The sequence below is a fragment of the Manacus candei genome, unplaced genomic scaffold (assembly GCF_025592945.1).
Source record: "Manacus candei isolate 608988 ecotype Guabito, Panama unplaced genomic scaffold, ASM2559294v1 h1tg000076l, whole genome shotgun sequence".
NCBI classification, from domain to species: Eukaryota; Metazoa; Chordata; class Aves; order Passeriformes; family Pipridae; genus Manacus; species Manacus candei.
In genome coordinates this window covers 4,232,276-4,258,844 of record NW_026138124.1, presented here as the reverse complement: position 1 = coordinate 4,258,844, position 26,569 = coordinate 4,232,276, and the positions used below count along the sequence as shown (strand labels likewise).

At 45.3% G+C, this 26,569-nt stretch overlaps 1 protein-coding gene across 3 annotated transcripts; it reads right to left on the bottom strand.

The window, feature by feature from the left end:
• Positions 1–271: 271 nt before the first annotated feature.
• UBE2G1 (ubiquitin conjugating enzyme E2 G1) lies at positions 272–25,543 on the bottom strand. Of its 3 annotated transcripts, XR_007908021.1 has the most exons (7): positions 25,283–25,490; positions 10,931–11,033; positions 8,148–8,245; positions 6,914–7,092; positions 3,614–3,737; positions 1,650–1,685; positions 272–1,529 (listed from the first exon to the last, which is right to left on the bottom strand). XR_007908021.1 is itself a non-coding variant. In XM_051809351.1 (6 exons), exons 1-5 carry the CDS (start codon positions 25,326–25,328, stop codon positions 3,651–3,653), a joined length of 513 nt encoding a protein of 170 aa, XP_051665311.1. In that variant the 5' UTR covers positions 25,329–25,543; the 3' UTR covers positions 272–1,529; positions 3,614–3,650. The 3 variants fall into 3 exon arrangements, 2 of the variants coding, with proteins under 2 accessions (XP_051665311.1, XP_051665312.1); XM_051809351.1 differs by lacking the exon at positions 1,650–1,685 and having other exon boundaries at positions 25,283–25,543; XM_051809352.1 differs by lacking the exons at positions 1,650–1,685; positions 25,283–25,490 and adding an exon at positions 24,088–24,296.
• Between the last annotated feature and the right edge of the window lie 1,026 nt (positions 25,544–26,569).

The window sequence follows — 26,569 nt, the reverse complement described above, 5'->3', positions numbered from 1 at the left end:
CAAGTTTCTCTATATAAAAGTTTCCTTGGTCAAAAGGCTTGGAAAACTCTTGCCACTCTGAGATTACTATTTGCTCACTAGAGGGCCAAAGATGGTTACAAGAGGGAGAAAGGTGTGTTTTGTTTGTTCTTTCATTACTGAAGATGAAGCACAGCATGTCAAATTCCTCAAGTGTTTGCTGGTGTGGTGTTGTTGAAGATGTTCAGGTAAGTTGGGCTCCAACTGCAAGTACCTTTCCTGTTTCCATACTCAAGACAGCCAGTTTGACACATTGTTATTGGAAAAAATTATATTTTGGAAGAACTCACTACAGGTGACAGAATTCCAAAAATCAAATTACATGAAAATATACATCGTAATTTTCTTTGTACATTAGGTGAGGAAAACTCTGGAGTAGAAGGCAAAGCAGATGAAGGGCCACAGAAGAGAGTAAAGGAAGGAGGGAAACTATTTTTGAGAGCAAACCCAGAAGTTAGTCATTTGAAAGCCTACAGATGTGCATGCTTGAACTCAACCTTGAGAAAAAACAAGCCTCCCCCCCACACACACACCCCCCGCCCCACAAACAGGCAATGAAAAAGGCAAACCAAAAATTTCACCCCTAAAAAGCAGCTCATTCCTATCTTGGACTAACTTAGTCAACTGAACTTCCAAGGGAAAGCACTCAAGTCCTTGGAAGTTAAAAATCCCTCAGGCTGCTCAAGGGTGCTCCAGGGCCAGTTTTATTGCTATACCCAATTCAAGAAGGAGGAGTAATTGGGTTTAAAAAAGGGGTGGGAAGGAAAAAAAAAAAATAAAGCACCTTTGAGACTACAAAGGTCATCATAAAAGAAGACACAAGTAATTGATAGCAAATCCTTTCAGGGTTTAATTAGGAAAATTTTAAAGTTCTCATGGGGGGAAATAAAAGGGAGCACATTTCCAAAACACCCCCCCCCAAAAAAAAAAAAAAAAAAAGAGATACTAAACTTTAATAAGCGAGAAATTTTAATTAAGCCTCAGTGGGTCAAAGGAAAATTAAAGTGGGAGGGGGGAAAAAAAAACCAAAATAAACCCAAAAAAACAACTTTATCCTAATTGTTTTTAGTTTGACATGCTTCACAAGTTGTTGTTTGGTTGGTTGTTGTTTTTTTTTTTTTTTAAACTCATAGGAAACAATGAATAGGGAGAGAAAAAAAACCTGCTAAAATCTTTAGAATTTACACAATTCTATTCCTAACTACTGACAGCATTATTTGGTACAATGTGTATTTGTGGATGTACATGAACAGTATATATATTATCCGGATCATGTTGTGCTATGTACACATCTTTACAATTCTTCCTGAAGGTTAAAGCAGTTCATTAGATTTCAAAATGCGTAATCATCTTGTGTTGGCACTTGTTAGGCTCTTGTCAGCATTGATAACTGGCATGTTTTATTGCAGCCCAGTTCCAGCCAGTGTTTGCCAACTTGTAACAACAGAAGTCCAGCAATAGGTGGGTAGAGTGCAGGAAAAAAAACAGTGCCATGTTTCTCAATTGGAGACCTGCAAAGAAATCACAGGTGTTAAAATGAAACCTCTCATCACCCTCAGTTGTTGCCAAGATGTTAGTTAGTGTTTCAGGCTCGAGAAGATAGCTGTTACCCGTTTAAGAACTTTACATACCTCTGTGCAGGAGATGGATAAATCCAAACTCATCACCTGAGAAAGACTGGAGTTAGTTCAGCACACTGTGTAGCCAAGCTCAACTATCACCTTCAGGCTCCTGTTGTTCATGTTGCTTCTCAAGGCTGGATTATTCACACCCAGGGCTGAGCAGTGCAGGTTTATCACTGACAGGTCTGTGCACCCCTGACTGTGGCTGCTGGGTCCAAAATGGGACAGCAGTGCCCAGGGAGCACTGGCACCACATTGGTACCACATTGGCACCACAGCCCCCAGTCAGGCTGCACTGGGCTGAAACCAGCTGGAATGGCCCCTTCCCATCCAACTCCCTGCCCATCCCTCACTTGGGAGGAGTCACCAGGACTCAGAAAAAGCTTTTGCCTTCCAAAAAAGCAACACAGCATTACTTAAAATATTTGTCACGAGCATTGTTTCACGATGGCCAAGTTCAACATGGCAACAGAGCTGAGGTTAGTTAAGGATACTCTGGAGTGTTACTCACAGTTACTCCCTTTCTCCAACACAGGAAAAAAAAATTCAGCTGCATTAACAGTTCTTACACTCCAGTTACAGGCAGTTGTACAAGACATTCCGTTCCTTTGCTTAGTCTTTTGATCAATATTGAGCATTTTTCATGCTTTATCTACACTAGAGAAAGTTCCATCAAAGCATTTCTGCAGAGAAGAGATCCTGCAGTACCAGTTTGTCACAGCTGGAGCCTTCCCCCAGCCCCTCAGTGCTTACAAAAGGGTAAGAAAGAAACTCTCTCCTGTACAACCATGGTGAAAAAAAAAAAACTAACTAGCAGAAGAATTTAGTAAGCTTTTCTGGTTTTTTCAGTCAGTACAACCCCTCTGAACTACACACAGTGCCATATTTCTGCCCCTGTGAGTTATATATGCTGCAAATAACCAGTGAATATGGATTTGGGCTTCTCCAGCCAAATTTCATTTGCCAAACCAACCATTAAGAAAAGGCAGCTTCATCACAAAGCTCTGTTTTGCTTTGAAAAGCAAGAGTGGGAAATTAGTAGCTCATGGAGGAAGCTTTCCCTTGGCATAGCAAAGATAAAGTGACCAAAGGCCAGGGATTTAAGGCCATGTTTTAATACAGAGCTTTCTACAAGAGGTTATTAAAAGTCCCATTAAAACTGAGATGTGATTGTGCAAATTAGAGTAAGTATCTTGAGTCAGAAGCTCTTTAACAGGGTGGTATAAAATGCAAATATCATGTCAGCTGCTCTCAGGTCAAAACTTGTCCAGGCCCTCAGAAACACCCTGGTTCAGCTTGCAAGCAGAACACAACTGTTTGTCTGAAGCTATTCCCAAGCCTTCCCCAGCAAGTGTTGGGGTTTCTTTGGCTGCTGAAAAGAACGTCACCTTCCTTCACATTACTGATGGTCAACATCTCAGCTTGATCCTTCCTGATGTGCCAGCAGGCTTTGCACTAAAATTCCTGTAGCAAATTCCTGAAGCAAACCCTTCTGAATGGTTCCCAACAACCACACTCAAGTCTTATTTAAAACCTACATGCAACATGCAAGATAAACTGCAACTCCTGAGACAGCAAGACTTTTAAGATGCTTTTAAAAGATTCTTGCAAGTGTTCTTCACAATAATGAACATGAAAGAATTATTCCCCCCTTCTATTACAGCTCCAGCAACCTCTGAGCACTCTTAATAAAGCAGGATGAATTCTGATAAAGAGAAGTCCAACTGCTGAACAGCACAAGTGCAAGAGTACAAGAGAAGTTCCCCAATTTTGGCAGAAGTCAACTGCACTCAGTTCTTTTAGTCTTTAGCCCTGCACACAACCAAAGAGCTCCACTGAGGCCACGCAGCTGAGAAGAAAGGGTTGGGGTTTTCTTTTTGCTTTTGGGAGGGGGAGAAATAGTTCAGCAACACTCAGGCAGAAAAACCTCAACTCAGGTAACTGGCTTGGCTTGGCTTGAGGAGGATACTTACCCTGAAAAAAGTGAAGCTACTAGCTGCTGAATAAGTGTCACTCAAAAGCAGTTTCTTGGCTTTTTCTTACACAGCGGGCAACTTTTCTTTTAAATTCTCCATTTCTGTCTTCTCTCCATTCTTTCTGTAATTGAATAGACAGCTTTCAGATGTCAGTCCTACAACAATGCACAAGCTCTAGGAAGCTTCTTGGTGTTTTATGCTTTCAGACATTAGCCATCTAGTCAACACCTAAATTTGCTCACAATCACTGAAAACCTGGGATATTCAGGATTTTTGGAAGCTTGCTCTGGGTTTCTGTGCCAGCTGCTCACAAGACAGTGAGGATGGAGCTTTGAATTTTACACATTCTCCAAGACTAAACTGGTGGCTACACTAAAATCTATTTACTTCAGCCTGCAAAGCAGCAGCAAACTCAAACTGTGGACCACAAGCTGTTGTTATGGGTTAAAGTCTTTAACTGCAGTGGTAAAAAAGGTACTGTGGAGCTAGTAGTTAACTCTGAGATTTTTTTCTTTTAGGACAGTTTCAACTCCCTCTCAATCTAGCCAGGACACTGCAGGACAGAAACACAGAAGTCCCAGTGTTCAGAAGAGGCACAGCAGTGTCCTTAGAAAGCAAACACCTCCTGGTTAGATATGGCTGCAAGATCCTGGCTCTGTGAGAAAGACCTGAGGAGAACACTCAGCTCACCCACTGCTGCTCTCTGGGACGGGGATTTCATTTCAGAGCTGCTCAGATGAAGAGCAAAGATAAAGATGAACAGGAAGAGAGGTAAGAGGTAGGTCTGATCCAGAGATGCACACATCAAGGTGTCACAAAAACCTACAGGAGCAAGTGCAGCCAGATTGCCTTTTTTTTTTTTGTGCCAGGCTCATGAGGAGCTCAGATGAAAGCACAGGAGCCTCAGGTGTGGTTAAGATTGACGTGCTGGGTACTGCCCCACAGCCAGAAGGGCTGGGAAAATACAAAGAACCCCTTATTCCATGAAGTGCCACAGTTCTTAAGTCTCTGATATAAGCAATATATTCTTAATGCAGGGGTGAGGGAAGGGGTCAAATCCCCACATCGTTTTGCCTGATGCAATCTAGTACACACATCACCTTTCTTTTCACCCCTGCTCGGAGTGAAGGTTGTAGTGAGAAAAAAAGATTAGGATAACTGGCATATCTTAACACATTTATCACCTCCAAGCTCACTTAGTCAATAAATCCCACTGGAAAAGCCCAGCACATCTCAACTTCCCAGTGAAAGCACAAATAAGGCAACTAATTAATTTGTTCTTTTTCAGCAATTCATGCAGCAAGCATTTGGTTCCTTGGACTGGGACACAGGACAGCTCACACCAGGTGGCTTAAGGCCAAGAAAAGCTTTGAATTTGTGCCCTCTGAGCTTCAGAGCCTTAGTTTTTGTTTCTACTTTTTATATTTGTAGTTCTATAAAGTAAGTGCTCCGACTTGAATAGCGAGTGAAGTTTCCAATTTGACAGCTATGTCTCTAAAAATGTTATATTAGGTCATGAACTGTTCTGTTTGCTTTTCAAAATATCTATTCAGGTTCCTGTTCCTCATTTTTTTCCCCACTCCAAGAGACTCCAACATGCACAGTTCATTTTTCCAGCAGGCAGGTACATCCCCTGCTCCTGTAATGCCCTGAACTGCCTCTCTAACACCTTATTCTCCAGATTTGTTTAAAACTAGAAATTAATCACAGCAGACAAAGTGTCTTTTAGTAGCTGCCAAATTTTATTGCTGCAGTAAACACAGGAGCTGCTGATTCTTCATTACCCTGATGAGTATGTTCTGGTTCATATGAAGAGATCTACAGTCCAGCAGGAGAGGCCAAGCTGCTCAAGCAGCACATTAAAAGTTCCTTGAAACATCTCATACCATAGGCAGAAAAACAGTTTCTAGCATCCAAAGTGATGCTTCAGTACTGTCTTCACAGTCAGAGCTGGATTTATGTTCTTTCAAGCTGGGCTAGAAAAAGCTGTTTTCATTTTCAACCTTTGCCCTAAGGTTCAGGTAAAACCAATTCAATTTGTACCTAACTTCTCTGAGGAAAAAAGAAAAAAAAATTAAAAAGGAAGTCACTCCTGAAATAGTTGTCAGAGTGGGGCACAATAAAAAAGCTTGTGATGTCAGGAAGGACAGCTAAAAAAACTCTGATTTCTCCAGGGTTAGAGCAGCTACATTCAACATGCCTGAATTTGGGAACTGAGGGATTCTAATTGCACTTTCAGCATTTCATTAATAACTTGCTCCTCCTAGTCCTCTCAGGTTTGCCAGCAGAAAATGTCCATGTCTCCTGGGTATCTGACCAGTAACATGACACAAGAAGGGGAGGTCCAACACTCAAAAAATGCTAAATGAGGATATTGATCACTACAGCTTTGTGTTCATTTTCTGTTTTCTCCCCATTAAATTTGTTCCACATGAGCCTGTTCCCAGGATGATTTTTCGGCAGAGCTCAACCACCTTTGGAAATACAACATAGCAGATCAAAGGCTCCAGGAAACTACCAAACTCCCACCCACTTTGGGAAGGTACAGCTGGGTTGGCAGAGCAGGTTAACATTCCTCTGGGAAATTCTGCATCTTCCAATCCCCATCTCCCTTCTCCTCACTCCTACAGTTACAGGACCCAGAACTTCTCTTTTGAGAGAGAACAGCACTCATAAGTCACTGCTGAACTGCAATTTAAGAGTAATTCCAAGGCAAGCATGGTGGTGTATCTCAGATGATTGGGGCCTGAAGTCTGTTTTCCCTACACCTTTCCAGAACTGAGACTTCTTTTTCCCCTCCCCACCACCTTTATCAGCCTAATTGTCATTCTGCTATGAAGGCAGCTCCTCTAGAGAGCTGACAGCTGTGTTCATACCCCCCAGAGCACAGGCCATGCTGCACAAACACTGTGCTGCATCCAACAACTGCAGCTTCACCCCTGCTCTTGACTATAAACCAGACCATTTTCCTTGCTTTTAGCCAATCTACAGGGGACAACCCTTCCTCCACAGTTGAAGGCCAGATGCCCAGTGAAGCTTTCAAGTGCATTCTCAGAACTACACAGTCAAACCTCCTGCTCTAAGAATCCACGAGACAGGAAAACTGAGGTGTAGGGAACTTTGCCAGGGCTAACTGTCGATTCTGTTTGACATCACTGCATTTCCCAACAGAAAGACAACCTTAGCCTGCAATATAGAAGGTTCTTCCCAAGTCACTGTACTGTTTATCAAACTAGGAACAAAGCTCCATTCAAGGTCTCTACAAGAAGACAACGTGCAGTGCAAGCAAAGTCTTACCGCTGCATCGACATTAGCAGGAGAATCACCATTGGGATCTGCCAGCATAGAAATAACACTAATCATGATGGTTTCCACTGTGTGAATGGGGAGCCAGCGTTCCTCAGGTTTTTCATAGCCATATTTGTCTTCCCCGGGCTCGTGAAGGATTGAAATGCAGACATCGCCGTTCTTGTCAACTGCAGAGCACAAGGAGGAATATTTCAGTGGTGAACAACAGCCTGGCATCCCTTCAGGAGTCAGGGAGCTGCTCATCCTCACCCCAGCCAGCCTCAAACATGGTTGGGAGGACACTTTATACAAGAGGAAAGGCATTAACCATTGCAGAGCTCCAGCTGTAACAAAGAGGGCTCAGGGGAAGTCTGAGGATCCCCAGACTTGGGGCAGAGAGGGCACACGGGGAGGCAGAACTCAATTCTAACCAGGCTGCAACTTCCAAGTCTATTTATTTGGACAGGCTTCCACTCCAGCTTTTTCTGTTAAGTTCAGCAAACTAGGGTGACCTTTTCTCCACAGCATATCACTGGAACATATTGGAATATGATTTAAACTGCTGGAATTAGAAAGTGCCTGACAAGTACTCTGGTATTTCCAGAGCTGAAATTGCCACAGCATCAAAATATCCCCCGTCCCTCACGATGGGAACATTGTGCTGCTCTCCTCCCAGTTTTCAACATCTACAGTTTCTGAGGCTGAAGAGCATTTTCTCCTTCCCAGTAAAACCATCTCCCATTTTATTTTACCTTCCCATCTATGTCCAGCAGTCCATAGGTAAATGAAACATTAGGAGGAGTCTCCTTTGGAGGGGCTAAAAGATGCTGTGATTTCCTTTCATGCTTCCCCAGAGGAGGACAACAGTGAACTGCCAACTCAGTAATACCAAGCTGAAATACTTGAAGGTGTAACAAAAAGCAGCTACAGAAGTCAAGCTTCTCCTCAGACCAGAATTTTGCACTTAGGAAAAAAATTAAGGAAAAAAAAAAATCCCTGAACAGTTACCAAGAATGCAAGAAGCTGCTCTCAACAGCTTCTGAAAATACTTTAGGAGTATTTTATGCTCTTAGAGCAGCCCTATTAAAAAAATCTGCCATGGTTATTACTTCTTTATTAAGTGAAAATGGCAAAATAAAAGCAGAGTTTCATATTTCTAACAAGAACAGAAATGTACCCATTTATCTTCACTGCATTTTAGTCCTTAACTGCAAAAAGAAATTGAAACTTTGACATTTCTTACCATTTGGATGCCAGATTTCTGTGATGAATTTCATTTTTGGCGGCCTCAGTGGGTAGTCTTTTGGAAAAGTAAGATGAGCCTTGAAAACACCACCTTCACTGGGGAATCAAAAATATCTTAGTAGAGTTTCTTGTAAGCTTAAGCTGAAGATTGGAACTTACTGCTGTATCAAAAGCTCTAAGTTTACCCCTCACACAACTGAACATGTTGGTAATTAACAGTACCAACACTTCCATATGCAATGCAAAGAGTTTCTAGATTGAGAAGATCCTTTCACAAGATACTGCCAGTTCCCCAACACTATCTTTTTTAGAACTAAGATGATGTTCCAGAGGGGAAAAACCACCCAAAACCATCAAAAAAACTGCCAAGGAATTCACCATCTGGAATCACAACTTACATTTTTCCACCCAGTACATTTATTAACAGGAAAAAAAAATAATTGCCAATAACTGCCCTTCTCAAGTAGAGCCCAGCTGACACTCATTTTCTTCCTTTGCAGACCAAATTTTGTGGTATCAGCCTGCAGCAGTGAGCCCCAGTGAAAAATCACTGAAAGCTTTAGAGCTGTGTCTACAGCACGAAAAACCTAAGAAACAAAATTTCCAATGCCACCTTTTCCACACTAAGCTAAAGGGACTCAGACATGACAGGGAGGTGTTCTGCATTACAGTTACCCACTCAACTGGAAAACAACAATAAACAAGAGACATCCAGTTTTTATGTGGATTTACAGGCCAGGAATAGTCCCTTTAGAAAAAATGTGAGGGCCTGTTTGACATGGAAAGCTTTACAGATGGAATACTTTGCTAATGTAACTACTACAGCAGCACCTGCCCTGTTACTGTCATTTCTTGTAACTGAAGTTTGTAACAGAATTTGCAATTGCCAAGGCAGAGATGACAAAAAGTGGGCCATAAACCTCCGAAGGTGGCACAGGATGTGCAGGGGGGGTGAGGAGCTGCTCCTCGGCAGCCACACAGACAAAACAATTGGTGTAGAAAACGGTTCAGTGCCAATTTTTTTTCCCTGTATTTATAAAGCAGTAAGAGCCAGTCCCCAAAGCCCACAGGCTACTGGGAAAATAACATGTTTTACCACCACTAACCAAAGATGTGCAATTCTAGCAAGTGTCTCAAAAAAAAACCAACAAAAAAACACAAACCCAACCCCAAAAATCACTAGATCTGAGTGACTTGGCCCTTGAAGCAGCTGAGGGGATCTGAACCCACAGCAGTCATTTTTCACAAGTTTTAGAAAAGGCAGGCAGTTTCCAAAGAATCCCTCATCCTGGGAAGGGTAAGAATTTCAGAAACTGGGCTATTTTAACATCTATAACAGTCAAGACAAAGGAGTGTTAGATTACATTTGTTGATAGCCCCAAACCAGTTAAATCCTTTTTTTTTCCCAAAGTAAAAAGGTCCTTCTTTCCCTTTTTAAAGGAGCAGATCCTAAAACTGTAAGGCATCCGTGGCTGCCCCATATCAGCTGCATATAAATACAGTTCTTAAACTGAATATCCATTAGAAATCAGTTAATGAAGTACAGCTGTCAATTAAGGGAGATCAGTGCCATTTCTAGCAATATTCCTGATAAAGGGGTTTCTGTCAGTAGAGTAATGCACTGAGCCTGAAGTCTGAAAGTAAACTCAGAATAAATAAAGTGGGAACAGGAAAGAGATTTAAGTTTGAAAACTGGTGAAGTTTAACTATTATATTCCACTGTCATCAAACAGCCCAGGGAGGAGGGATTCAGCCTCATACTACCCTGAAAAACAGCAACTGGGGACTGGAACAGAAGAGAACTTATCTAAAAAGCCTCAAAAAAAGCTCAGGACTCCAATGAAGTGGGGAAAAAAATAGTACTGCAATTTTTAGCCCGTAAGATGATGTTCAGTTAGAAGCAGCATTTCTTTACTGACAGTATTTATAAAGTGGCCATGAGAACGTAACAGAACCACTACAAGAGTGTTCAGAAAAGGTCAAGAGAAGCTGGAGAAATCATCTCATGCAAGATGTGAGAATCACAGTGTAATGAGCTTGAGGAAAAGCAAAGCAACTTGATTACTGGGCTTAAGTATTTATTCAGAAGGCTGCAGACACGAGATATACAACTTCATGCTGGGACCAAAAGTGACCTCAAGTAAATGTCACTGGGCTTTTTGTATCAGTAATTTACCACTGCAAGAGCCTAAGGAAGGAAAACAAGAGTTCATCTTGAGGAGTTCACTTTGAGTTCACCTTCAGGAGTTCATTTTAAGCTGACCCCTCCTGGGCACAGAACGTTTCCCAGGAGCTGGGGTAGATGATCACCCTGAAGTACTCCAGGGCACAGCTGGAGGTTCTCCCATCTCAAACTGACAGGACTTGAGGCTCTGTGGGCTCCTGCAGTTCCCCCAGCTAAATCAGCTGGAATATTTGCCTGCATCACCAGCACGAAGTTGTAATGATTTCACCCTGTGCTATCAGCTGAACTCCAGCCTCCCTGCAGGAGCAGCAAGGAGTGGATTTTACCTGCCTTGCTTATGTGTGAAAGGAAACAGCAGCTGCCTCTAAGGACAATCATTCTTTCTGGTTTCTATACAAGAACAAAGGGATCAGTGTTGCCTTTTCCCAGGGGAGCAAAGCACTTTAGAACTTCTCTTATTTACAGCTATTTTGCTAGTAATAGAACAGCATTACCTAACTTAGCACAAAGATTTTGGTTAACTTCTACTCACTTAGACCAAACTAGGACTAGTAAAGCTGAGTTTACTTAAGTTTCTATAAAGTATCAGTACTTACTATAGTGTATCTGGAGGACCAATAATAAGGACTTCCCATCGATACAGATCATTATCATCTATCAAGCCCGCTGAAAATCCTTCCACTGGATTTTTGTTGAGCTCTGTGTAGGAAAAAGACATTTCAGAGTAACTTTAGGTGTCTAGGACATGCATTTGCTGTTCTGCTCGTGCCTCTGTATGTGACCAAAAAAACCCAGGGTATTTGGCACTTACTCATGGACTTCTGGCCTGGGTGAGCTCCCTCAGCTCCCAACCACACACACACCAGTCTGTGCCTAAGCAGAGCCCAGCTCTGACTCCAAAACTATCCAAGCAGGAGCAGAAGGGCCACAGTAACTCACATGGTCTCCTAAACTAGAGACCAACAAGTGTTTAAGCCAAGAAACAGGTTTTCTACTAATAAAAAAAGCCCCACTGTAAGAACCCCGAGGAGCCAGCTTAAACCAAAGTCTGTCTTTAACTCCACAAAACGTTAACAGAAGATCAAAGTCACGCTGTGTTTTTATTTAAAAGTAACATCCTACTTTCCTTAAATGATTTTTTTCCCCAGAATCTGAAAGCATTTGAGACTTGTGCCAGTGAATTCTGGAGATAATGATTTACTATATTCTGAACTACTAGAAGAGAACACAGAAGATAAGCTGTTTTGCTGTTCAATGTTTGTGGGGGGTTTATTTTTCCTTTTGTTTCACAGTTTTATCCACTAGTGAGAAGCAAAGCAGGATTCTGAGTGTATAGACCACTGCCAGATAGAGCCTTCTCTGGCAACAGCCATGCAGAGGTCAGACCTAGGTGGAGACTCCACTGAGTTTCTGCTTTCAGCCTGCTCCAGGATAAAACATGAGATTTGGAATTAAACACCTCAAAGGAGTTCTGCCTAAAATCCAACTGGGGTAGGGAGAACATCTATTAACTGACAGCTTTGGGTAAAAAAATTACTTCAAATGCCATATTGATGCCAAATTGAAATTCTTCACACAGTATTTGCAACAGATCTTGGGTATTTAAGAAAGGGGAAGGTGAAAAAAAAAAAAGTTATTCCTTCAACTGGCCAGTAATTTCCAGATGAAATTAATGATGTTTTCTTTTACAATTACATTATACAGCCCTCGTTATTCTGTTCCACAGCCCAGTTTGTGCACATATTCCCACTTTGTAAACCCAGTAGTTGTATTTTGTGTAGACCCCTCAGCATTACAGGCTGAAATTCAGAGGGCCTTAGAATGTCCTCAGGTACAGGCAGAGGAACTTCAAGTGAAAACCTCAATTTTATGGAGAAAAGCCTACTGTTAATTCCACACTGATTTGCCCGTAAGTTTTCAGACACTGTTTGCCAGCAAAGTTCTGAACTATTTAAATCATGGTTAAAAAAGGCAAGAAGAATCAATTCAAGCCCTACACAGTCTAATCCACACAGGGAGGAGGTTCACATGGAGGACCAAAGTCCTGGAGAGGCAGATACCAGGCTATCAACTTTGCTCAGTCACTGACAATTCAGAGCCAAATTTATCCAAACGTGACTCAGTGCTAAAGTCCCAAGGAATGCACTGGAAGGAGTTTTCCTGGGAGTTACTCAGAGGCTCTGAGTCACCAGGTGAGGTCAACCACCCACTCCCCAAGGTGCAGGACAAAGACTTGGTTACTGAACCAAACCCTGGTTTTCCAGACAATGCCTGAAAGAAAAGGTAACATCACAGGGTCTGTAACCAAGACAAAGCTTCAAACCCCAAAACTATAGCACAGCCACACCTCCAACTAAGCAAATCTGTTTTCACACTCTGGCATCTATGAAACTCTGGGGAAACAGCTGCACAAGCTTGAGTGACTTCAGTTGGAGGTAGAAGGGGCAGATAGACTAGGCAAGTGTTCCACATTAAGCCAGAACTTCACCAGCCCCTGACCACAGACATTCCTTCAGCACGGGATATTAAAAGTATCATACCAAGTAGTTGAACATAACCTGCTTTTTAAAGCAGGATTTCATTTGAAAAAAAAAATATATTGCTTGTGCCAAAAAGCCATCTCTGCTCAGGACACTTCTATAATCCTTTCAGGTATTATATTAGTGCTGCAATACAGAATATCCACCATAACAGCTACAGAAGTCAAGAGAAAGTGCAAATACCAGGTTTGAGTCCTGTGAAAACGCAAGTCCCCTCATTTCTGCATTTCCACAAGGAGAAAAAGGATTTATGCCAAGTTCTGTGTGAACTGCTCTAACTCAAGCTGCTCATGTTTAGCTTCTTTATTGTTTGCAAGTTATCGCTTCTCAGTGATAAAAACTTTGAAGAAGCCTGACAGAAAAGATTCAGCATTCTTCTATTTAAACATGCCACACTATTTTCAAGCATTCCAACATACACATTTTTTTTTATAATTCTTAATTTGTGCTATTTTAATTTCTTTTTATATCTGTCTCAGCCTCAAATAACTTTATCCTTAAGTAGCTTGAAATGTTTTTCATGCACTTGTTCCCAAAGAAAGACAGCTCTTACACTGATTAATACCTAGGACTGTGCAAGGGACGTTGGGAGAAGGAATAAGATTGCTGGTGCCAACTGTTAATTAATTTAAGGAAACATCTAAACTGCATGAAAGGGACAGTCATTAGACATCTTCAGTTAAAGCAGTTAAAGAAACTTGCTTAGTGGATGTTGCCTATAAAGCAAATGATCAGGTTACTGCTTTTAAAGAAGGTGGCCTCAGTCTCTGCTTGGGAAAAGGTTATTTTCCTTCCATGGCAGCAATTCTGAACCACAGTTCAAACAGCTGCTGCCTGCAGAAATACTCTGAGGTAACACAATGGCCATAAGCTCAGCCACCTTCTCCATGAGAGGTATTTGGAGTTACCAAGTTACCAGAGGCAAGTTAAAAATGAGCTTTTCCACCCAGATTATTTGTGCTAAACTAAACATTGGGGCTAGTCATCAGACAAAAAAGGAAGTCTCAGGAAAGTTTTGCACTGGGACATGAAAAACATCATCCTTGGCTGCTTTACCATGGACAGCCAAGAGCTGCTGCTCATTAAAACATGCCAACAAGGCAAGAGTTTGTTTGGGTTTGCTTTTTTCCCTGGATATGGTCAGTGCTGCACATAGAAAAGGTCACTGAAGTACCACCTGTCTCTTGCCATCTCCTCACTAACTGAGCCTCAGACAGTGGTGAAATCCATGCACCAAACCCCCAAATAAGCAGTGATGCAAACATGGCAAGGAAGGAACACACACACTCTGCTCAGTGCCACGGGGCTGGGGCCAGAGCAGAGCCTCCTGCACTCCCAAACACGGACACCTGCTCCCTGTGTCCATCAGTCCCTCCCTCCCAGTAACTCCCTGCAGCCCAACAGGAGCTCTGCCAGACAAACACACAGATGATGGAGATCCTTCATAAAGCAGAGGACTCAATTCCTGCCTCCAGGCAGGGAGAGGGGGAACAAGCTCTTGGTGCAGGTCCTCTCCAAAGCCCAGCTGAAGAGCTGCCCTACAGGTCCCAGAAAAGCAGAGAAGCCAGACACCTATAAGGAACTGGAACACTCCACATTATTTTTCCAACATTTTTTCTTTGAGATTTCCTGCCTAGCAAAATATATCCTGTACTTCTTAAACATAAATGAGTCCATCAACACATTTCCATCAAGCCCATGCCTAAGTAAGTGCCACTTACTTGCTACTAGTATATATTACACTCTGTGGTTTAGTATTTCTGCCAGTATTTTCTGCATTTCTGATTGTTTAATACAACAGACATTTTTCTACCCAGAGAAGAAACTAAGTTCTTGTTCTCAGTCCAGAAGCAGTTTCAGGTAGAGCCCTTTGCAGACCAAGCAGCAGCTGACAGCCAAAGCAGCACACACCTGGACAGCTGCCAAGCACCAACATACTTGGAATAGAACCCTGTGTCTGCTTAAAAATTAAGACATGCAGTTCCTTTAATCCCAGTCCTGAACCTGGGATTAAATCCAAGACCTCATTTGGGAGGTGAGGAAGACTCAAGGGCCATAATCCAACAGAGTTAAGTCCAGAAGAGACTTTCAGGTCCCCTGGCTCCCCTGGCACACGATCTGCCACACAACACACTGTCCCTTTAGCTCTGACTGAAGCAGAACTGAGTTACCATTGCCTTAAACCTGAGCCAACACAGAACCATGAGCTGTGCTTCCAGTTTCAGGGTTTAGTTTCCATCAAGCTGATGTTCCCACACTCACTAAAACCGCCTTTGTAAAAGCCAGGAGCCCTTCACCAATCCCGGAGCAAAGCAGCATCAACAGAAGTGACTAAGCAGAAGGAGCCCCATGGCTCCCTGGAGCAGCTATGCCCGGCATCCAAACTTGTCAGCCTGATGTCTCCCCCAGCCAGCCACTGCCCGGGAACACTTCAGGGTATTTTAAGCTACATTACAGCACAAAGCTTTCAAAAATCCAAGTTTCTACGTTATTTTTAACAGCAGCCTCTTTAGTAAGTTACACAGTGGTTGAGTTGTGTGCAGCCCGTGGATTGAGTACAGCACAAAACCAGAGACTAGACAGCCCAAGGCCTGGCTAAGGCTTCTGGAGAAATCACCTGGCTGGTTCACCCAGCTCTCAGAACAAGCAGGCCACAGCAGCACTTTATATCTGCTGTACATAAGGCTTGTTTCTGTCTTGGTTGCTTTTTGTGAGGCTCAACACTAGTCCAGGAGCTTCTAACAACTGTTCAGACTGAAAAACCTCTTCCCAGACTCTTCCTGTCTGAATCCCAAACTGTGACTTTCATGTAGTTCTACTTAACTGAGGTCACTTATGACTTCCAACACTTTGCTACCTGCAGACCCAGCTGTAATTTCCTGATTCTAGAGCACCAGGGCTGAGATGATACAGTAACATGATCTCCCTGTACAGATGTATTCCCCAAGCTCTCCCTATTACCTGCTTTCATCATGTTCTGTCTTGCTCCACAAGCTCATCCAAGAAGTTCAGACAAAACACAGCATAAAATATGCACACATTCCTGATAGCCACCGTGGGAGTGACAAATACAACAGCAATTAAGATAGAACAGGTTCAGTCTCAGAAGGACACAGAAATTATTTTGGAGGGAGACAAACAGTAAAGACAGAGAGGAGGTTCTACCAAGCAGTTCAGTAGCAGCTTTCCATTTGACTCTTAACTTTAGCCTGGCAACTAATTTCCAGTGCTTTGTGTGTCACCCCCGCTTAATAAGGGCAGCATTTCAGACTTCCACAAATCAAATCCTCCTCTCAGCTCAGAGAATTTGTAGGGAGGGTTGCACAATTAGCATTAACAGGCAAGTTGCATCTCAGTACAGTTCCACACAGCTTTGTGTGCTGCTTTGCTTGCCATGTCCTCAGCTACACCTACAAAGTCTTCCACGGATTAGCACAGTGAAGCAGGTTTTGGAAGGACAGAGGACAAGGTTGGAGGTTTCTCGTTTGATTTTTGGTTTTATTCCCAATCAAACTCCCAGCCATGGCCACAGCTCAGCTCTGCAAACAAGTGGACAGCAGCACTGACCAAAGTGAAGCAGCAGAAGCTCCTGGAACTGGCACTACAGCTCTGAGGATTAAGGTACCAGAGACATTTTAGTAGAGACTGGAATTCTTCTATGAGTAAAGTGTCACATTATTCTAGAATCAAGCTAAGAACTGAGTTTCTTGATTCTGTGTGTTCTGTACCTCCATGTTCACAGGAGTCCTGGCATACCTGAAGACAGACAATTGGAAGTTTGGGTCAGCCATTTAGTTAAAAACTGAGTCTCAACACACCAACCAGGAGCTTGCAGGTCTTTGGTACTGCCTTGGTTCTAAAGGAGTTCCCCATAACCCCTTAAGCCCACAGAGGTGGACACCAGTAGACATTGATGCATTTGCCATTCAACAAATGTCTGAACTTTAAGTAACTGTGGAGCACATTGTGCCTTCTAAGCCCACAAGCCTTTTCTCTCAAAACAAAGGTGGTGTTCAAGTTACTTTCTTGCCCAAATCACTGGAAACAGAAAACATACTGATGAAAACCTTTGAATTCCGTAGTGGTGTTTAAAGTTTTGAAAGTTAAGCTTCCAGAATTAAGGTTCTCAGCAGTAAATTCAAAACATATGTTCGAATTAATATCAGTCGTGTAATTTTGGTAGAAGTCAAGATAAATTGTTTCTTGAAGAGCCCTTTTTGACTGGACTGCTAGAAGCATGCTCTGTATCCCATGGGACCAGAATCCAGCCCAGTTGTACCACCCAGGCTAAAAAGCAGTTTAAATAAGCCTGTTAAAAAAACCACAACAAAACCATTCCCAGTAAGGTCTGAATTTTGAGGGGAAGTGGTATGAGGAAGGGAGGGGAAAGAAAAGTGACTGGAAGAACCCTGATTCTGAAGTCCACATCTGAAAGGAAACAAATATCTCAGCAGGGAACACGCAGTGCTTTGCCCATAAAGAGTCAACTGCAGCACAGGGCCACATCCATCTCTCACACCCAGTGGAACAGAAATGCCACCTTCCCTTTGTCCTCAGGGTCTGATGCCTCTTTCCACTTGAAGAGTCAAGACAACTATTCAGGGGGTACCTCATCTGTCTGTACTGGAGAGGGGGCACTCTCAGCAGCACCCAATAGAGATCTTATCAGGATAAGTAGTTCCTGAGACTCCCTAATTATCTCATCCCAGGCAGATGTCAAAAACAGGTCAGATGAATCACACTCTACATGCACTTATTTCTCTCACCTACAAAGGACAACTACAAGCTTCAGATGTCCACTGTGCACAACTGCTGGAATTTGGCAAGACAGGGGCCATCCTCGGAGCCACTAATGTGGTTGAGTTTAGCACGGACAGGAGAAGTTCATTAACCTCCTAACAGCTGTTTGCAAATTACCAACAGACTGAAGCTACAAAAAAACCTCCATCCAAGTATCTTTTGAGTAGTCACATGCACACTGCTCACGAAACAGCACTGCTGCACAGAGCCAAGAGCTCTAGGACGTGTGTGGTTTACAGACAAGAATAGAACACCACTAGAAATCCACCAGAAAGCCTCTCTGGCAACAAGGTGCCACAGGGAAATGTGAGGAGTTCATCAGGAGCTTTCCTTGTCATATGCCTAAATTGTGTTGCAAGTCAAGGACAATTTTCCAGCTTGTTTTCTCTCTTGCTTTTAATATGAATAACAGGTTTGCATAACCTAACTTGAGCTACATTGTTATTCAGAGTTGTTTTAAGACGTTTCTCTAAATGACTCCTGACAGCATCACCATCTAGATCAGCACCAAGTGCCAGCCAGCTAAAAAAAAAAAAAATCAGCCAGCTTGGCCCACTAGGTGTTGTGATGATGGCATGGAAATAGGTTTCCCTTAACAAACCACACACAAGACAGACTGCACGTGAAAACCTTTTCAAAGGGCTCCTATCAAAAAGCCTTTGCTATTATTCTAACCCTGTATAAGCACTGCTAACACTCCTGCCCCGGAGAGCAGTTATTTTTATGGAACCCTACTTCAATTAGATTGCCATACTTAAGTGTTCCTACAAGGTCTGGATATCTGATCTCTGCTCCAGCTGATATGCCTTGGACCTGGGAGCAGGAAAGAGGAGGAAATATGAACGTTTTACACTTGGAAGGAGGCCTAAGGCTCGAGCCTAGTAGAGACTGTAAGTGCAAGATCTCCCCAAGGCCAGCTCCTGACAGATATCCACACACCACTGCAGACTGAAGCACAGAGCAGGTGCAGCAGGGTGATAGCACAGCCCTGCATGTGAAGTGTCACCCTGATTCTGTTCCCACACGCTGGAACAAAAAGCAGACAGTACAAGTTTCAGGAGTCATATGCCCTCTTCCTCACCCAAGCCACCTGCTCTTCTTTCTCCAGGCACCCAACTCTGCACACTCATTTTAGTCCTTGGTTACTTCACACTCTCAGGGCAGCAGCCACCTCTCAGTTCAGTTCCACTTGGTTAAGAGCTCAGCCCCTGTGCTGGGAACAAACTGGAGTGGTTTAGATCAAACCTGAGGTTGCATTGAACACATTGCAAGAAGAAACTTCAGCAGAATGCCTATTTGAGGCAAACAGGTTTTACCTACCAAGTTCACTTATTTTCAGACTGGTTACCATAGGGCTTTGGGGGAACTAAAAAACAGCTTGTACCAACCACAGAAGGGACCAAGTAATCCTGTCTTAGTTGAACATACACATGTTCCAAGTCTGTCTTGCATCAAAAAAAAAAAAAAACTCAAAGAGACACAGAAGAGTCAAGGCAGAATCAGTTATAATTACAACCTGTGGTTTTATCTGAAGACCATTCACTCTACTTGATTTATCCCAGATCTGTTTCTCTTAAACAAGAAATTTATAGCAAATCAACAAATCCTCAGTTTGCAGTTCTGCAGCAAATAACTCTTTAAACACATAAGATGGAATCACTATCAATCCCACAAGGCAAGACAATTAATTGTGATTTGGGTGATTTAACATCTCCAAATAAAGATCTTATCAACAAAGCAGGAATTCTTCTAAGGAAGAATTGGTTTAATTTTGCTTCTTGTTTCACAGGATCTCCAGCAGTATTCTCCTGTTCCACTACTCTCTAACAAAACAGGAAGAAAGCACTTTACTGCCAGATCCAGGTATGCCCACACTTTGGTATAACTCACAGTTTGGGGGGAGCAGAGAAGGAACACTCATAATTTATGGTAAGCTTAGTTCTTTCCCTGCATGATTAGTAAGCTGACCCAGGCAGAGCCAACTGGCTGTGACTCCTTGAAGAGGCAGCTACAGTAAGTTTATGAAGCAGGTTATTGCTCCATCCTGTTCAAGCAACTGGTTGAGTCATCAAGCTCTTCCATTCTGAGGTTTAGCTAAACCTCACTTTCCAAAACTGCCAGCATCCCTGAAAGATTCTTTCTGCAAGAGGAACATCTGAAAAGCTAACATGTGTAGTTAGCAGAGTTTGCCACTAGTTACATTCATCATTATTTACAGCACAACAGAAATTCAGGCTGTTTGTGCTGTTACAGTGACTGGAGTCTGAGCAGGGCCTGTGTTTTAGAAGTTTTATTTTCTATCAAGTCAGCTTGAGCAAGGGAGCTTTGATGATTCTGTCAACACAACCTCACAAGAAACAAGACTGTGTTATCTGCTATAAGGCCCTACTGCCAGGGGGTTAAGGTGAGAGGTACACACATGCTGTACCCAAGCATCCCAAAAAGCATCAGACCAACCAAGATGGATGGTTATAAAAAATATAAATTAGTCTGCTTAAAAAAAAAAAAAATGCAGGGTTTTTTTATAACTTCAGTATCACTTAAAATACTAAGTCTGATGTACAGGATCTTGGAGTCTTAATTATTCAGGATAATCAGAATATTGCTGACCATATGAACAGACCTCCCCAGAGGAGCTAATAGGCAATCTAGCACCAAATTAATACTTCAGATCAGTGCCACTCAAATTACTATCTTGTAGACAAACCTCCTGTAAGCCAGTACTCAACTGTAAACAAAGTGGGTTTTTCATACACCAGCCACCCAAAAGAGATGCATCTCAGCTTTAATGCATAAAATGATCTTAACTCCACAATTTCCTCAGAATTCACCACCCAAATATATTTTTAAAACAGTAAATCCTACGTAATTGCCAAAAATTCGACTAGCTCAGTGTTACACAGCAAGGTTCTTCCACACAAAAAAGTCAAATTTGTTGAACTGTCACATTAAGTATTTAATACAGTTTTCCAACTTGTTAATTTTTCATTAGACATTTCTGCTTTGAAACAGGAGCCATATGCACTCTAAACCAAAATAATGCCACGTTTCTCATGTTCCAGAAAAATATTACTGTGGCTTTTTCTGTATCCTAAGTTGGAGATTATTTACAACCCAGCACAAGTGCAGCCAACAAGGGTATGGTTATTCCTGTTTCCAGTGCTCCATGTTTATGTTAAAGAGAACTTGCACTTCGAGTTCCACTGTGTGCTCCCGACTGAGCTGTGTCCTCCCTCCGTGAGCCTGCTGGGGGAACTAGACAGGCCTGCCTACTCCAAAGTCTCTGTGTCAGCAAGAATTTGGCAGAAAGATGAAATAAAAGCATTCAGAGAAATACCTCAGTCTGCAAAACCCTTGGGCTTGACAGCTCTGGAGACTGGGAGAGAAGTTTCACGCTCCTGTTGTCTCCTGCCTCTTTTAAAGAGCATAAAGTTTTGGGGGCTGTAAAAAGAACGGAGTTTCTCCTCCCCCACCTCCCCTGGGGGGTGAACTCTGCTAACCCAGTGCTACACCAATCTACATACTTGCTGGGGACTTTTTTTTTTTTTTTTGAAGTTCAAAGGCATTTTTTTCCTTTTAGTTTTTCCTGCACCCTGCTTGCAAAAAAGGGACAGGTCATGGTTTCTATTTCACATTATTACCAACCCAGAAAGTGCCCTTCTCCTTAAAAACAAACAAACAACAAAGGTAAGGACAAATATGTTTGAATTCCAAGATATTTCCAGAAGCTGCTAGAGCTTACAATTAAGCTGATTTGAGAAGGAACAGCATTTAGTTTCACAGGTATCCATAGATATCTGATCCTGCAGCTCTAGTTAGACTACCCCTGTAAGTGGCTTTGGTACTCAGAGATCCCCACTCACCACTTCCTTAACACTTAAAAAAAAAAAAAAGAAAACAAATAAAAACTCCCCAAAGTTCTGACTCCCTTGAATTGTTCTTGTGCCCAAATGGGGGCAAGCAAATGTCAATACAAAACCAGCTACTATGCTAATTCCCTGGTGACCCAGCTCAATATTTCATTAGCAAAGGCACTGTGAAGCCACACAGAATTTGGGAGAGAGAAAAATAAAAACAACAAACCAAATGAACACATAACAACCCACATCTAACCTGAGGTTGTATTTTGTGACTGCCACTGAATGTCCCTTCTCTGAGAGCATTATCAGCATCCAGAACACGCCACTGGAGCTGAGAGGCATGTTGTGTATATGGTGCTGTGGTCCCAGTTCCCTGCTCAAGTTACAATACAAACCAGTTTGCTCCAGGAAAAAAAAAAAAATAGAAGTCTGTCTTCGTACACTTACAGGAGCGACCTGGGGTTGTGTTGTCAGGTTTTGCTGTTTTGATGAGACCCATTGTTTTGTCTCACTGACAACCAAGCAGCCTCAGTAGCTGACCTGCACTTTAACAAAGTGCTCAGGAATTCAAACAGCTCATTAAAGTGCTCGGTGCCACAGACACCTCCTTTCCCCATAATACCTTTATTAAGAACCATATTAAGAACCAAAGCATACAGGAGACCAACAGGGAACCATTCTGAGAACTACTGTTTTACGTTACCTTCTCCTCCTCCTGCCATTGTTTTTTCCTCTTGGCATTGAAAAAAGCTATCCAGGGTCTCACAATTAAGGAATTTTTATATTCCTCAACTGCCCCACCATTATATGGGTTTCAGATTGCCCCTTCAACCTCCCTCCACCTCTGGGTGTCTTGCTCCAAGTCTAAGAGCTCCAACCTCACATCCCTTGTCAAATTAGCATTATTGAAGCACAAGTGAGTGATCTGAAGCAATTTAAAATAATTTAGATCACAGAACTCCTATCCTGTCTGCTGTCCCCCAAACCCCACCAGTAGCTACAACCCCATGACTCACCACACTGGATACAGGCAAAAGCTGCAAGGAGAAGAGACACTGAGGTACCAACCCCACCAGGACAAAAAAATACCATAGTGCTGATTTTTGGTTTGAGGTAGAATAAGCAGGGTGGGTGTAAACAAAGGGACACAATGGAGCAGCTCAGACTTGGAAGAAGATAGCAGCAGGGAAAGAAGATCAGGCATCATGAAGCTCAGCCTCTGCACTGTGACTTCAAGCAGCCTGCCACCTGAAAAACCAGTGTCAGCCCAGGGCAGCTCAGGTCAGATGTCACTTAGTTATCACACATAGAAGAAACTATTTTATTTCTCAGGTCACTTACTCCACGTAGGACTTAGGAAGAGCTCAAGACTCTTCTTCAATACTCACCCCACTTAAGTATAAACACTCATAATCACTTTTAATACGGTTTCAATTTCTTTAAATACGTGTAAAAGCATACCAAAGGCACTAATATTACTTAAATCACAAAAACCCCACAAGAGCTCCATGGAGCAAGCAAATGGTTGCAGTACTTGAGTCAGTACAGTTGAATCAGTAACAGGGGCAGTTGGAAAAGCTCACCAGCTTTTACCAGAACACATGAAGCCTTCAGAAAAGAGTGAGCAGAAAGTTAAACAGATGTTAACCCCCAGATATAACAGTCTACGAGTCTACTTACATATCCAACCCCCCTGTGCTTACACAAGGTCAAAAAACGTACAACAGAAGCTGAATACTTACTATTGAGAGACTCCAGCTAAATGTCAAACTTCTTTTCATGAAGCACAACTAGTCGGTTAAAAGAGAAATTCCTGACAGCTGAACAACTATTCTAGGTTACCAAATGCTCATTTTTATCAAGTTAGAAAGCAACTATTCTACACTACTGCTTCCCTAAACAGATCATTTATGGCAAAGAGAATCTGCACGTCACATGCAGCCATGAGCTCCTGTAGTAAGGGCATACCTAGAACTCTTAGCTTATCTGAGCATGCAGACACCTCACTGAGTGTCACTAACAACTCCAGCAGTTGCTAAGGCATTAACAGGTGCATGCAGATACTCAGGAGTGCAGCCACAGGATGAGATTTTTTTGCCACAGTATGAGAGGGTTTTGTTGTTTGTTTTTTGGTTGTTTTTTTTTTCCTGAGAGTGCCAGGATAAAGGGGTAAAACATCCTGTGCTGGTCGTTAACTATACTGAAGTTTCTCAAACTGATCGTCAACTAAAACCAGAAGACAGTGCTGGAGACGCACAAGCACATCATCCAGCTCGCTGTGCCCGGTTATGCAACCTCACCTCCTTACTGCTAACAATGCTGCTTTCCACCCTTAGGCTTTCAGCGACATTACTGAAGTCTCAGGCCAAAATCCTCCTCCGGGAATTCCTGTGCCACCCAGTGACCCCGTCCCTTTGTATGGCTACTCCGCCGACTCCAGCCAGCGCTGGAACTGCCCGAGTTTAGGGACACCTAGCACACATTTCCTTATCTGGCTATGAAGCAATTTTTACGTAAGGGACGAAAAAGGCGATCCTGTTCTTCTCAAGGTGCCGGGCGGACCTGTGGGCTTCCCGGAGGGGACGGCGGTGCCGCGGGGGCGCAGCGGGCGGGGGCTGCGGGGACATGTGCGATGGGGGAGGGCTGGAGGGAGGGAGGGAGCGCTGGCGGCGCGTTCCCCTTTAAGTGTGGCAGCGCACACATGGAGCCGCATTGTGCGGCCCCGCGCATGCGGGTCCCCTCGGCGGGGCCGGGCCGGGCCAGCTCGGCCGCCCGCCCGCCCGCCCGCCCGGGGACAAAGGGAGGGGGCGCGGCGACACCGAGCCCGGCGGACACCCCGCGGACACCCCGCTGCCCTCCGCGGCCGCCGCCGCCCCGGCCCTGCCCGGCCCCCGGCCCGCTCCCCAACTCCTCCTCCCCCGCGCCCGGCCCGCCCTCTCGCCCCCGGCGGACCCCCCGCCCCTCCCCGCGGGTCCCCCCGCGGCGGTCCCGCCGCCCCCCCCCCGCCAACCATCCCGCTGCTGCCCCGGTGCTCTGCCCCCGCCGCTTCTCCCGACAACAAAGGGGGAGAGCGGCCTCCCCCTCCCGGCTCGGGAGGCGAGGGGGAGCCGCGGCGGGGAGGCGGGACGGGGGCACCGCAGGTCCCCGCAGGAAGGGGTGCGAGAGCGGGGGGGTCACCCGGGCCCGGAGTACCGGGGTGGGGGGGACCCTCCTTCCTCCGCCTCTCCGCGGGGCCTCACAAACACCCGCACACGTCCCCCCGCGCATCCCCCGCGCTGCGGGACGAGCTCCGCGTCCCTTCTCCCCCCGCCCCGGGCGGACGGGCCCGCAAGGGGAGGGCACGGGGAGCGCTCGGGGAGCCCCCGCCAGGCTCGGGACTGGGGGGCCCGGTGCCACCCCGCGCTGCCCCGGCGGGACGGGGGCGGCCGAGGGGACGCTCCCCCGCCGTGCCGGCCCCGCTCCCCTCCCCCGGCTCCCCTGGCAGCGATCGCCGGCCCGGCTCCCCCTCCCCCGCTCGGCCTAGTTCCCTCGGCTCCCGGCTGGGCACGGCGCGGCGAGGGGGGGCCGTAATCTCCCCTTCCCCCTCACACACACACACACACACACACACACACCGCCGCCCGCCCCCTCCCCGAGCCGGCGCCCCTTCCTTCCCCCGCCGCGGGCCGCGGCCCCTCCGCGGCCGCCCGGCCGCCGCTCCCCCGCGGCGGATGACCCGCCGCCCTCCGTCCGCCGCCGGTCCGGCTACCTGCTAGTTGTCTCCGCAGTAGCAAGGCGGACTGGAGCTCCGTCATTCTCCCCCGCTCTGCCCGGGGAGGGAGTCCCAGCGGCGGCGGGGACGGCGCGGCTCCTGGCGCTGGGAGAGGCGGCGGCGGCGAGCGTCGCTCAGCCCGCCCGCTCCGCGCCCGCCGGGGGTCTGGCTCGGCGCCGGCCGCCACAGCACGCAGGGTCCCGGGCAGGGCAGCGCGGCCGTGGCTCCGAGCCGCCCTCCTCCTCCGAGCCCTCAGCGCCGCCACCTCCCGCTCCCCCCGCCAGGAATTTCACCGCACTCGGCGCCGCGCAGGCGCGCCCGGCCCTTCCGCGCCGCCATCTTGAGAGGGGCGGGCAGGCGGCAGCCGCGTCCGGCCGCCATGTTGGGAAGGTCCCTGTCCTCCCCTCACCCCCCCCCCGCTGTTAAAGCCCAGTCTGCGGGCGAGCGGTTCGTGAGGGGAATGTCCTCGCGAAGGACGTCTGTGGCCGTAAACTAAATCACAAGAAGTTTCACCTCCACGTGAGGAAGAACTTCTCTCTGTTGAGGGTGGCAGAGTGCTGGAACAGCTGCCCAGGGCGGTCGTGGAGTCTCCCTCTCTGGAGACATTCCAACTCACCTGGACGGGTCCCTGTGTGACCTGCTCTGGGTAACCCTGCCTTGGCCTGGGGTTGGACTGGGACTCTCCAGAGGTCCCTTCCAACCCTAACAATTCTGTGATTCTGTGCACGTCCTCATGAAAGACATTTTTAGGACGAAATTCTCCCCTGTGAGGGTGGTGAGGCCCTGGCACAGGTTGCCCAGAGAAGCTGTGGCCGCCCTTGGATCCCTGGAAGTGTCCAAGGCCACGTTGGACAGGGCTTGGAGCAACCTGGGCTAGTGGAAGGTGTCCCTGCCCATGGCAGGGTTTTGGAATGAGGTGATCTTTAAGGTCCTTTCCAACCCATAACATATTTTTCTATGATTCTGTGAGCAGCACACTGCTGTCCTGGCTGTCTCTGCCGGCACCTCTGAGGGCAGAGGGATTCTCCAGAGGGACAACTGGCTGGACACGTCTGCCCTCAGGACAGTAAGTAAGAACAGCTCCCTGGCCATGGTCTTTCCTCAGAGCCCTCAGACAGCTGCCATCTCCCAACCCACTAAAATACAGGCAGTTTTGAGCAGGAGGATATGCCCAGGAAAGGTAAAAAGCGGGATAAAAGGCCTAAATCAACCCTTACACCTGTGAAGGGTGAAGGGGCTCTCCTGCATTAGTGTACCCCTGGAGGACAACCTAGGCTTGGGTTT